General features: G+C 34.7%; 1 protein-coding gene across 1 annotated transcript in view; it reads right to left on the minus strand.

Moving 5' to 3' along the window:
- Positions 1–7,874: 7,874 nt before the first annotated feature.
- The window catches only part of LOC117318810 (scavenger receptor class F member 1-like), a 33,493-nt gene continuing 27,492 nt past the window's right edge, over positions 7,875–13,875 (minus strand). Inside the window, exons 12-13 of the mRNA XM_033873766.1 lie at positions 11,105–11,145; positions 7,875–9,598 (exon numbers count right to left, since the gene is read on the minus strand). Of these exons, the coding sequence (XP_033729657.1) occupies positions 9,576–9,598; positions 11,105–11,145 (64 nt within the window). The 3' untranslated portion in view covers positions 7,875–9,575. The remainder of the gene's footprint in view (positions 9,599–11,104; positions 11,146–13,875) is intronic.

Below are 13,875 nucleotides of genomic sequence, written 5' to 3' on the forward strand. Positions count from 1 at the left end.
CAGATTGAAAAGAAACTGCTTCCTTATTTATCTGTACTGATTTCTAATATTGACATTAAAAAATAATTTTACACGAAGAAAACTTGAGTACACAAAGCTACTCAACAACAAGAGGCCCATGGGGTCGCTCAACTGGTTGGATTTGACCAAATGTCAAAATAATGTTTATGTTCAATTTGTTAATACTTTTACTGTCTAAGGGACTAAAAGACCCTACGGATTATTTTTACGACATGATTGTGTTTAAAGAAAAAGTCCCTTAGAATGAGGAAAGACACTTGGGCCTATTTTTACATAAGAATTGTGTTTATCCCTAAACATATAGCGATGCTATACATGGCAATGGGTTGGAGGGTCATAGTAACCATTTATGCAAAATCTGTTCTTTCCCAAAGGATGTTTCTGACCAAATTGGGTTCCATTCCATTCATAACTTTATGACAAGTAGAGATTTAAAGAAATTACCTATATTTCCCTATTAGGGCCCTGTCCCTTTAGGTCCTTTGGGATCAGAGTCACCCTTTACGCAAAATCTGTTACCCTTCCCCCAGCATGTTTCTGACCAAATTGGGTTCAAATCCATTCATAACTTAATGACTAGAAGTGATTTAAAGGAATTTCCTCTATTTCCCCTATTGGGCCCTGCCCCTTTGGCCCCTTGGGGTCAGTGTAAAAAATTATGCAAACTCTTTCCCCCTTTCCAAAACGATGTTCCTGACCAAATTTGGTTGAATTCCATTTAGAACTTTATGACAAGTAGCGATTTAAAGACTAATCTCTATTTCCCTATTTGGCTCCCGCCCCTCAGGCCCCTGGGGGTTCAGAGTCAATATTTATACAAACTCTTTCCTCCTTCCCCAAGGTCATTCCTGACCAAATTTAGTTCAAATTCATTCATAACGTTATGACTAGTAGCAGGATTAACCCCCATTTCCCCTATCGAGACCCGCCCCTCAGGCCCTTGGGGGTTCAGAGTAAAACATTTATATAAACTCTGTTCTCCTTCCTCCAAGGATGTTCCTGACCAAATTTGGTTATTTCCATTCAATACTTTATGACCGGTAGCAATTTAAAGGATTAACCCCTATTTCACTTATCGGACCCCGACCCTCAGGCCCTTGGGTGTTCAGAGTAAAAAGTTATACAAACTCTGTTCCCTTTCTGCCAAGGATGTTCTTGACCAAATTTGGTTAAAATCCATTAAACACTTTATGACTAGTAGCGATTGAAAGTCTAATATCTATTTCCCCTATCAGAGTCAATATTTATACAATTTCTTTCCCCCTTTCCCTCAAATATGTTCCTGACCAATTTGGTTCACATTCATTCAAAACTTCATGGCTAGTGGCGATTTAAAGGATTAACCACTATTTTCACTCTTGGTCCCCGTCCCCCAGGCCCCTAGGGGTTCAGAGTAAAAATGTATACAAACTTTGTTCCCCCTTCTCCCAAGGATATTCCTGACTAAATTTGGTGAAAATCCATTCAATACTTTAGGACTAGTAGCAATTTAAAGAAAATATTGACGAGCGGACGACGGACGCCGCGTCATGGCATAAGCTCATCGGCCCTATGGGCCAGGTGAGCTAAAATTATTCAACCAGGCTGCGTAATAATACTGGACTGTAATTTAAAAAAAAATTGTGGTCCATGCTTACAAATCATGTGTACAAATAAATACCATGTAGTCATGTTTGTACAAAATCTTTGATGTAGTTAACTGTGTGATTTCTTTAGAGAACCCTTTTACACGTACGGTAATATAGGCTTATCTTGACAATTTCTCCTGCTTCAAAAGTATTCACATGTACAAATGTATATAAAACTATACCACATGATATCCATTTCAAAATACGTGTACATAAAATATATAACGTACAATTGTTTACTACCTAATAAATATACACGTCAATATCTGGTACGATCATTACCTGTTGTGTTAAAATGTGATATAGTGCTTTGGAAGTAATATATGAATATTTACTGTGATTTGCCTTAATATAAACTATGGTTCTAATTATATAAACGTCCCTTAACCTGGTATAAAATTAATCCTAAAGTTAAATATCATTCGTGATGCTAATGCCAGTCTTATCATTTAAATAGATAAAAGTAAAACATGTCAACATACCGCTCATCTGAATTCCAGACAAAACATTCAACCAAATTATACCAAACATAGCTAACACAGATCCTGTACACCTGACCATTTCTGTCGGTTGAAGATTTGATGTGTGTAGCTGGTTGTCACATAGTAGTATAACGGCTTTTGTGAAAGACCAGGAAGTTAAACATACGCGTGTTCGTTCTATTTTTTACACTGTACTCCTTTGTGCAGAATTAAGAATCAAACATCACTGAATGACTTAAATTGAAGTAAAGTTAAAGAATATGTTACGTATTTGTTTCAAATCTTATCGTGATAAATTTATGTTAAAATGTAAACGGTTGATCACAAGAACGACAACAAGGTCGGTCATCATGTCTTCATACAAAGGCGTGGGTAACATAGGTATGGCCTATGATCAGACGCGAGAGGTCAACTATCTTTAGTCAGTCTACTTAAGGTCGAGCTTCTTAACAAATCTAACTATAAAATAGGATGAGCATTTCTCAACTTGATGGCGTCTCCACACAGCTTTTGTATTTTGACATAATAACACATATACATATACGTCAAGGAAAAATGAGCAAGTACACTTTAGTTATTGTATGCACCAAAAGGCGCTATATAAAGTATCGTGCAGAAACTATAACTAATTGTATTATACGATTTAAATGCACGCCAGCAAGGACATGTGTTTTGTTACAGGTATTGCAGACGGGGAGCGACCTTTATTCCCAAGATATTATTTCTTCTTAGGTATATCTTTACTTAAACAGTTACTCTTGTGATAGGCGTGTGTAATAGCGAACGAGTATTTTGGTGTGTATGTCTATCGTCTAAGTATAGTCTATCGAGGCCTACCCACTTGAACTAGAACACGCAGTGCCCTCAAGTAGGTACAACATGGCAATTACGCAAGTTTTTAGCTCACCTGGACCGAAGGTCTGGTGAGCTTATGTCATGGCGCGGCGTCCGTCGTCCGTCCGTCAACATTTGCTTCAAATCGCTACTAGTCAAAAAGCTCTTATTGGATATTTACCAAATTTGGTCAGAAATATCCTTGGCGGAAGGGGGATCTGATTTTGCATAAATGGTGACTCTGACCCTCAAGGGGCCAAAGGGGCGGGGCCCAATAGGAGAAATAGAGGTAATTCTTTTAAATCGCTACTAGTCATGAAGTTATGAATGGATTTGAACCAAATTTGGTCAGAAACATCCTTTGGAGAAGGGGAACAGATTTTGCATAAATGGTGACTCTGACCCCCGAGGGGCCAACTGGACGGGGCCCAATAGGGGAAATAGGGGTAATTCCTTTAAATTGCTACTAGTCATAAAGTTATGAATGGATTTGAACCTAATTTGGTCAGAAACATCCTTGGGGAAAGGGAAACAGATTTGTCATAAATGGCGACTCTAACTCCCGAGGAGCCAAATGAACGGGGCCCAATAGGGGAAATAGAGATAATTTCTTTAAATTGCTACTAGTCATAAAGTTATGAATGGATTTGGACCTAATTTGGCCAGAAACATCCTTGGGGGAAGGGAAACAGATTTTGCATAAATGGTGACTCTGACCCCCAAGGGGCCAAAGGAACGGGGCCCAATAGGGGAAATAAACGTAATTCATCTAAATCTCTATTCGTCATAAAGTGGTGAATGCATGTTCTAAAAACTCAATTCTTGAGATATTTCAGACCTTAGAGAGTCTGGACTTCATTATTTCTTTATAGCAGTTGGGATCCCCACACTATAACAAAATATAGCATTGTTGAGATTTACAAATAAAACGAATTGAACATTATTTTGACATTTGGTCTAATCAAACCAAGTGAGCGATACAGGCCCCATAGGCCTCTTGTTTTATAAAGATTATTAGTTTCGTATGCAGATTCTCCTGTAACGTACGGATGAAAACTATGATGATGTCTTAAACTATGCAATATTTATGTATTAGTCATCTATGTGGTATGCTCCTAAGGAGAATATTATTGAAACATTGAGTAAATCTATGTATGGAAAATGAATATTGATTTAGGATTTTTTTGCTCAAAATGATCAATTTCTCTGGTTTTGGTAATTAAAACGCTACATAGTATGATTCTGATTAAATAAGTGTTTGGGGGTAAAAACTAATATTTTATAACCATTTTACAACTTCAAATGCGCTGGAAAATTATTACCACAAATTTATTTTCAAACGACATATCCGTGAGTAAGGCGGGATATTAGGGTCACTGCGAAAATGTTTTTCTTGTACGTAAAACATACAATATTTTAGTATTAATATTATATTGTACACACAACTTAGCATATTGTACGTAAATTACAATCCTGCACATACAAGTTAATATCTTTAACGAACAACTTACTATCTTGTTCGTACAGTGCAACCAAGTATCTTGTAGTGCAACTTGTTATCTTGTACGTATAACTGAATATATTGTACATGCAACTTAGTATCTTGAAAGTCCAACTTACAATCTTGTAGTACAACTTGGTATATTGTACATACGCCTTACTGTTTTGTATGTACATCTTGATATCTTGTACGTACAGTTTACTATCTTGTACATAAAATATAGTAATTTGTACAGACAACTTAGTATCTTCAACGTTTAAATGTACATTTTTAATATAATTTTACATAAAACTTAGTTTGTTTTACGTACAAACAAAGCTGAATATGCAAACTGAAGTGTCGGCGTACGGCCAGAAAACATCATAACATCCGATACATTTTTAGATGATTTTTTTCACTGTGAATATCGAAAATTATTATCGTGACATCTGAATGAGAATACAGGTATTTATTGTTATAAACAAATACCGCATATATCTTATGTGGGACTATTGTATTTCAATATTCATCTTTTAGCATTTTGTCTAGAACGTAATTATTCAAGTATAAGACTTGAAAGGTTTAAAAAATATAATCAAAGTTTAGTCCCAACCGACATCTATTCATTTTAATTGCTTAACACATTTGTTTCATGTTTTAATTTTAACAGGTCAATTTAGATAGGTAGTCCGATAAATACAGGCTGTAGTTGCAACATGGAGATATTTGGTGATGATTGCTTATGCTTCATAAGATACTGGAAGAAGCTTGATTAAGTTATTTCAACACTCATGTTCATCCTTGCTTGGGTATATTTTCTAAAAAAATTAAACTGTGGCATGAAGTACATCCAAGTTAAAGACTACTTTTTTAAGACACGAGTATCTTGGCAATTCACCACTTCCGTATATATAAGTTATATGCATGATAATACAAACAAACACACACACAATTATACAGTCAAAGATATAACATGCTTGTCGTAGTTCAGGTAAATAATTTTTTACCTATTTTATGAAAATCAAAGCTGAGGCCGAAGTTACTATCAGATTTGCCATAAGAATTGATCCCACCATAATGACCTCCTGTTGGTCGCTGTCAGATCCTCATCACGATAGTATTAGGATCTGTATTTTAATCAGATTGTCATTATTGCTATTTTTATGTGTATAACCAGTACTCGTGCATCTGATATTAATCAGAGCATGTGATACTATACATGTAGGATAGGTTTACAAAGCTGTGTTAATTAACCATATCACGGAACCCGTATGTGTAGTCATTTTACAATACACCTTGTCAAAACACACATTCAAGTTCGGAAATATGAACCTTAAACATTTTGTTGTACTTGTAAATTTTACTTCCTTGTTGATGTGGAGTCGCCATTAAACTCAGAATGACGACGAGAAAGATTTTGTCAGGAAGATATGTGATCCTGATCCTGTTCTATTTTAATGCAATCAGATCTGAAAGTAAGTACTTAATATACGAACTGAAACTAGGAAATAGAGAATGACTTACCTGTAAATAGTTGATCATACTAAATGTTTGATAGATTTAGTTACTTCCTGATTGGAGAGGTCAGTTATGAGTGTTTTAATATGTTGATGTTTTGTTTCAAAATAGCTATAGAAATCAGTTTCAGAATCACCGGTTAATTCTTCATGCTTGATAGACGTTTCGATATTTATGTGACACTGTGTCTCAATAGCATATATTAATTGTTTCAGCCGTAGTTGTTAAATTTATGATGTAGTAGTAAGGCGACGCCTTAAGGGTTTCGTTGGAGAGAATGAGTGTATAGGAGCATTGTTTTCTGGCTCCCATAGACCAGAACAAATATTATTTGAAGTGTTAAATTTCAAAACAAATAGTCAAATAAATAAATGTAGAGTACAGATTTTAAAAGCTTTTTCATCAAGATCCATGCAATGAAGATTTAAACAGGGAAATCATAAGTCGTACTTCTCAGTCTCTGCTGGTTAATGAATCCTTGAACTCCAACTAACCATTCGAAAATATTCTCAAAATATAGTTTATTACTCAAAAACTATTTAAAAGTTGTTTCAAAGTGGATAAACCCAAGATTATCACATTAAATAATAGGGCAAATAATTAGTCCAAATAGGATAGAACTATTGTATAGCTCAGAACATCTACACATTCTTTTTTTTCTGTTCCGTAGGATGCCAAATTTCACTCTATGGTAGCAAATTACAGTAGGACAGCCTGGCCATGGGCGATTTTTTAAAGCAAATAACTCCTATATTATGATATGCATAGAAAATGAAAAACAATAAATGTACACTATAATTGGTATATTCAGTATGAAGTAGTACATACAGGCTTCACATTTGTTAAAACAAAAATTAATAAATTGGTCCCGGATTTTCCGGATTTTCCGAAAGTGTGTTTACACAGGAAATTTAGTTTTGCCTACAACGAAAAATGGAAGCCCGCAGAAAAGGTAAGACAGCAAAAAACTTAATTTACCACATATATCAAAACAAGATTTATTCTGTCTTTGGGATAGAGATATCTAATTTCAAATAGAATTCTGAAAAAAATTGTGCAGAGAATTATGTCATTTTGGGTCAAATATCGTAATATTTTGCAATTTTCTAGTAATTTTTAAGCTGTTACCATGGTATTTGGAGCTCTAAAATCACAGAAAAAATAAGTTTACTTATCTTTCAGAGCTGTATTCAAATTGCAAATGTTGTAAAGATTACAAATATAAATATACTTTATTACAATCTAATTAAAATCTAGATGGTCATTATCACTACGTTACATGAACATCTAACAACAAAAAATCCACCCAATACAACCGAAGCTACGGTACTTAGAAATAAATACATCAGATTTCAAGCCTGGGGGAGTTCAGAACCTTTTTCATTTATATGTACTCTATATGTTATTATTTTATAAAACGAGTCAGGCACCTGTGGTTAGATGTTCATGTAGGTATAGGCTATTTTAGTGAGAATGACCATCTATATTTTAATTAGATTGATATAGTCATTAACCTAACGCACATCACACAATTTATCATTAACCTGGAATTGTTCCAAAATTGTTTCCCTGTGAAACCGAACCAAATCCTCAACAACTTCCGAATTTCTTATTTTCTTAATGATGTAAGGTCTGCTCTTTGTCCAGTAAGCACAGCTAAAACAACCATTGTTTTAAAACTTCCCTAAGTGGGTGTATTGGTATCAATGTTCTAATGTTAAATCCCCTTCTGCAGGTTTAGTATCCATATATGTATTGGTTACCTATTCAGATACTTTATATAGAACAAATATGGGGTAGAGTTTGTATAAGAGATTACTATTTTGGCAGATAGGTGAGTCTATTTTTAGGTGGAATATGATGTTTATAATTTGCCTATATTTGGTCTAAAAAACACAATAAACGAAATCATGAAAAATTATGATCTTTGTCTTAATCAAACAAACAAAAATATCATACAGAACATCGTTCATCAAACATTTATGATATACATTATGTTACATTGGGTAAGTAGAGAGGCTGAAGAGGAAATAAAATATTTATATTAAAAAGAAGTTTCACAATCACGCAAAGCAAACTATTAAACGTGTTGATGATTCAGTCCATTTTCGCGAGGTTTGCCTGTTATGATATATGTGACGAAAACGATAAGGATCCTTTATTGAATTACAACCACATTTATTTTCAACTTCTGGCATAAGAGGCATTCAATAAGTGTTAAGTAAGCAACAATATATTAAAAGTTCAGTCTACAAGAATATATGTATATGTCCAAGTCTGAAACCTTTGCATCAATAACAAAAACAGGTACACAATATGAACAAAATTGTAGCACCTACATTTCTATCATACAAATATAGAGTTAGACCACGTAGAGTCATCAATTTATTAAAAGCATCATACAGCTGTTTCGTAGGACTCGTAAATGATGCTAAAGGCCGTATGTGTCGATACATCAGTGTAAATATTCTACTGTGTACATATAAACATAGAAATATAACATATAGATACAATATGAGGATGAGAGAAAACATTTCACCCGGCCACTGTCGGTGGCTCTAATCATCTAATCATCAATATGCAAGAATAATATTACATTATCTAAATTCAGACAAACGGGAATGAACATGCTTACATACATGAGAAAAAATCTTGTAAACATCTCGCACACAAAAATTGAAAAGTCACGCTTGAATAGTTACGATTGGATATTGATTGTAATAACATTATAAAACAGACAAAAAAGCAAACGCCATCTGTTTTCCTCAGGTAAATAATATATTACCTAAATTAAGACAAACGGTTTGACATAATCACGCTAGTTGTAAAATAGTACAGCATGTATACACACTATATCTAATCGCAATACAATCGCTTACATACATCAAACCAAAACTTGAAAACACTCTTGCCCACACAAAAATACAAAGTCACGCATGAACCGCTATACATTGATATTGATTGTAATGACACTATAAAACAGACAAAATACAATATCGAAAGTTGATCATCAACTTTCTAACGTAATGTGCGTAAAATATAATTTCAATTTTAACACTCTCTTCCTGTTTAAAAAATCTACATCTGAGCAATTCATACAGAGCCAATATGAACTAACACACCCACAACCCCTCCCAACTCCCTCCCAATGCACGCGTAGAAATACAAGAAATCAATAATAGACACATTAAATGTTTTATATCAGTGAAGGCGTAATTATATTCTCATGGAAAACAATCAGAATAAAAAACTTTTTTTATAATACAATTTCCATGCTTCTATTAGCTTCGCTTTTTTTAAGGCCGAACACTATATTTATATCTAGTTCACAATAATATGATAAACACAAGTGAATCGGAACAGATGTTAATCAATTAACATGTCTATCAAATTTTGTGAACCCATATCATGCCTTTCAATATGGAGTGTATTGAAATGATTAAAGTGCCTTCGGTTATCTTTTGTTTAAATGCAATTGTAAGGTTTGTATTTCTTTCTGTTATTAACAATTGATCAGCTGTACACTAGCGATATTAAATATCTGGCGTATTAGGTAACCACCATTTCATAGACGTAAGGAGTCTCCTCTGGACGATGAGTAATATATGTGTATCAATTGTCCGGCACTGATTGTTCTAAAAGGGAAAGATCGAAAGAAATATAGAATATACAAATATATAATGCATGTCACACGCACGGGAGGCCGTCCTTAAATGACCTTAGCTGTTAATAGGACGTTAAACAAAATAAACCAAACCAAACCAAACCATAAAACTTTTATCAAAACAAATTGATAAAAATGCTATATAATTACCCAGATGATCAAAATTGTTTAATGTTATCCAAAAAGAAATTTAGAAATATTCTGCATAAGTTACACAATTTCCAGTTGTTCTGTATCTTTTAAAATGCTCTTTCGTGTGATTTTTTTTATTTGGAACATAAATTGTGTTTAATAGGGAACAACCAACCAATTGAAAAAAAATAGATTTTTGAAACAGCTCCTGTGTATAGAAAGTTGAGCCAAGGATAAAATGTCTGGCAGCCACTGATTGGCCAATATGTTATGAAGCGAGAAAATAAATATGTTTTTTCCCAAAAGTTCAGGTAATAACAATTAACAGGTAAACATTTAAGATTTTTGAGAATTTTTACTGCGAAATTCACCCATTTTCAACATTGCAACCCTGGAGAAAATTGGAGTTGAAGGACCTAACAATTTTTTTTTGGATTAGGTGTTATATCAGACCCTAAACTTTTGTTATAAACCATAATTATCATATTAAATTCAAGAATTTGAATGAAATACTCCAAAACGTTAACACTTAAGTCTATGGGAAAACAATTGGTTGGTTGGTCCCTTTATCCTTTCAACAACTAGAAATTTAAGCAAATGACTAGTACAATACATCCGCTACCTCTAATTTGTGGCCAGTTTACAGAGACAAAGTCTTTAATTTTGTCCAATTTGAAGCCTCCATTGTTTCCATTGTGATGGTTGTTTAAAAACATGATGTCTTAGATAATAGGCCATCTTTGGAAAAACAATTGATGGGTTTTAAAACTGATTACCTGTTAGCTATTACAAAAAACTTATGTACTGTGACCTGGTTACCGTGGCAACAAAAAAATACAAAATATAAGAACATTGATAAGTCTTTAAAATGAAATAGTTTGTTTTCGAAAATATTATCATTGTTTTTGTCATCCTCAAATCCCATTGATACCAATTTTGTAGTTAAAATTGATTAAACAGTGTTTGGAGAAGTAGTCTGGACATATCTCAGTTTGCGGCACCAAGGTCAATAGGTCTGGTATAAATTCATGAAACTTAATGTTTTTTGGGAGATACAAGAAAACATTTTGCAAGGATTATGCGGTATATTTCGTTGCATATAAACATGCCAAACATTGGTATCAATTAAGTAGAAGTATCGTCAAACGTAAACAGTTTCTGTCATTAAAATATGATAATTTTCAGTCAGATGTTCATTCAATATTAAAGGATTTGATTTGGTGGGTACAAAATAAATAAAAAAAAAAAATATCGAAATCACAGAAATATTTGCAATCGACCGGAAGAAAAACCTGTTGTTTAGTATTTATCCTTGTGGTTTATTTTAACACTTTTCCATTCGTACCTGGTTCCTTATCTGTCGACGTTATTCTGTTTCGTCCTTTTCTAAAAATAGAAAGTACAAAAATGACATACAACAGGAGCAAGTGCAATTTTACAAAACATTATTTAGCTCTGAAGGTTGGGACAGAGAAGCAGCACATATTTTACTATCCAATATGGAAACTCGTATAACAAATGAACAAAGTATATATATGGAAACTTATTTAAGTGAGGCGGAAGTATTTAAAAGTATCCATGATATGAAAAAGAACAAGTCTCCTGGGGAGGATGGCATTGTAGCCGAGTTTTATCAAATTTATCGGTATATCATTAAGAATGAATTTTAAAACTTGTAAATGAAATATGTAGAACAAATAAGTTAGCAGAATCGCAGGCAAATGGTATTTTAACATTGTTGTACAAAAACGGAGAGCGTGAGGATATAAAAAAAATTGGAGACCGCTGACGCTTTTAAATGTTGATTATAAAATAATAGCGAAATGTTTCGCAAATGGAATTAAAAAAATACTCCCAGACTTTTGTTTTGTTTGTTTGTGTTTTACGGCTCATCGACAACTAGGGTCACTTACAATATACTAACATGTTTTATTTTAAAAGTTAAAATCAGATAAAATTTGTCATTTTTAAAAGCATCCGTATTGTATATTTAGATCATTATGATAAAAAAAGTTGGTTAAAAATGGTAAAATATGTATATGTACGAATAGATTATGTCAACTTTGTTATATAAATAGAACGTCAAAGACAGTAACGTAAAAGACATCAAAGTCTATAAAATAGATCGATTTCTTTCAAGTAGCTAAATATTGTTTTCGTGCGTGCGACATGTACGAGTGCGGTGAGTGCGTATGTGTGTTTTGGGAGGCTGCGGTATGTTCGTGTTAAGTCTCCTTGTGATAGGCCGGATCTTTTGCCGATTTAAAGTGCTACCTCACTGAAGCATACTGCCGAAGACACCCAGCAGCACACCCCACCCGGTCACATTATACTGACAACGGGCGAACCAGTCGTCCCACTCCAAATATGCCGAGCGCTAAGCAGGAGTAGCAACTACCATTTTTAAAGACTCTGGTATGTCTCGGCCAGGGGACAGAACACAAAGCCTTCCTCACAGGGGCGAACGCTCAACTAAAGGCCAAAAGTGAGGCATTGTCAAGGGAGACATTAGGAAGAAAAAAGTTGTTAGGAAAGAAGAGAAAAGATAAGATCCCAAGTTTAGTCGCCTCTTACGATCATGCAATGGGGGCAGCAGGTACAATTCTTACGCCCTACCTGCAGGCTTGAAATCGGAACATTCTATAAAAAAAATGCTCCATTGTGAATTGAGCATCACATGCATAACACACCAGTGGATCCGTTTTGTTTTAAAAGGAACGAATGAGTAGGATATGTGTGCCCGGTATGGAGCCGAGAGAGGACTATTTCCTCTCTACGATCCTTTCGACTTGGTTTTGATGTTTAAAGTTTTGGTTGTACTTTAAAAAGTTTGTTGCTCGTCTCGAGAGACCAGCGTTGCTGCCATTTACTCTGAATGGCAGAACTAATTACAGGTTTGAAATCTGTATATGGTATTTTAATATTTGTTTGTTGCAGATTTAGAGCAAGTTTTGCTTGGCGGTCAACAAGTTCGCTCCCAGACATTATTCATCCGGACCAGAAAGGATTTGTTCCGGGAAGAAATATTGCGGATGCAAATAGGCTAATACAATAAATATTTGAATATATGGAAAATAAGGAGGGAGCAGTTATTTTCTTAGACTAACAAAAAACTTTTGATATGGTGGAATGGGGATGGGTAGATAAATGTCATGAAAGCTTAAATTTCGGAAAAATATTTAGAGGATGGGTGCAAATGTTATTAGTAGATGCAAAAACATGCATAAAAACAAATGGTTTTATCTCGGAATATTTAGCTCACTTGCCCGGCCGTCCGGCGTCAACTTTTTCATTTAAACAACTTCTTCTCAATAACCAAGAGGCCCAGGGACTTGATATTGGGCATGTAGCATGCAGGAGTGAAGGACTACAAAGTTTGTTCAAATAAATGACCTTGACCTTCATTCAAGGTCACATGGGTCAAATAGGCTATAATCTTCAAACGACTTCTCAATAACCAAGTGGCCCAGCGACTTGATATTGGGCCTGTAACATGCTGGGATGAAGGGCTGCAAAGTTTGTTCAAATAAATGACCTTGACCTTCATTCAAGGTCACATGGGTCAAATAGGCTATAATCTTCAAACGACTTCTTCTCAATAACAAAAAGGCCCAGGGACTTGATATTGGGCCTGTAGCATGCTGGGGTGAAGGGCTACAAAGTTTGTTCATATAGATGACCTTGATCTTCATTCAGGGTCACATGGGTCAAATTAGCTATAATCTTCAAACGACTTCTCAATAACCAAGAGGCCCAGGGACTTGATATTGGACCTGTAGCATGCTGGAGTGAAGGGCTACAAAGTTTGTTCAAATAAATGACCTTGACCTACATTCAGGGTCACATGGGTCAAATAGGCTATAATCTTCATACGACTTCTCAATAACCAAGAGGCCCAGGGACTTGATATTGGGCATGTAGCATGCAGGAGTGAAGGGCTACAAAGTTTGTTCAAATAAATGACCTTGACCTTCATTCAAGGTCACATGGGTCAAATAGGCTATAATCTTCAAACGACTTCTTCTCAATAACCAAGTGGCCCAGCGACTTGATATTAGGCCTGTAACATGCTGGGATGAAGGGCTACAAAGTTTGTTCAAATAAATGACATTGACC

The sequence above is a fragment of the Pecten maximus genome, unplaced genomic scaffold (assembly GCF_902652985.1).
Source record: "Pecten maximus unplaced genomic scaffold, xPecMax1.1, whole genome shotgun sequence".
NCBI classification, from domain to species: Eukaryota; Metazoa; Mollusca; class Bivalvia; order Pectinida; family Pectinidae; genus Pecten; species Pecten maximus.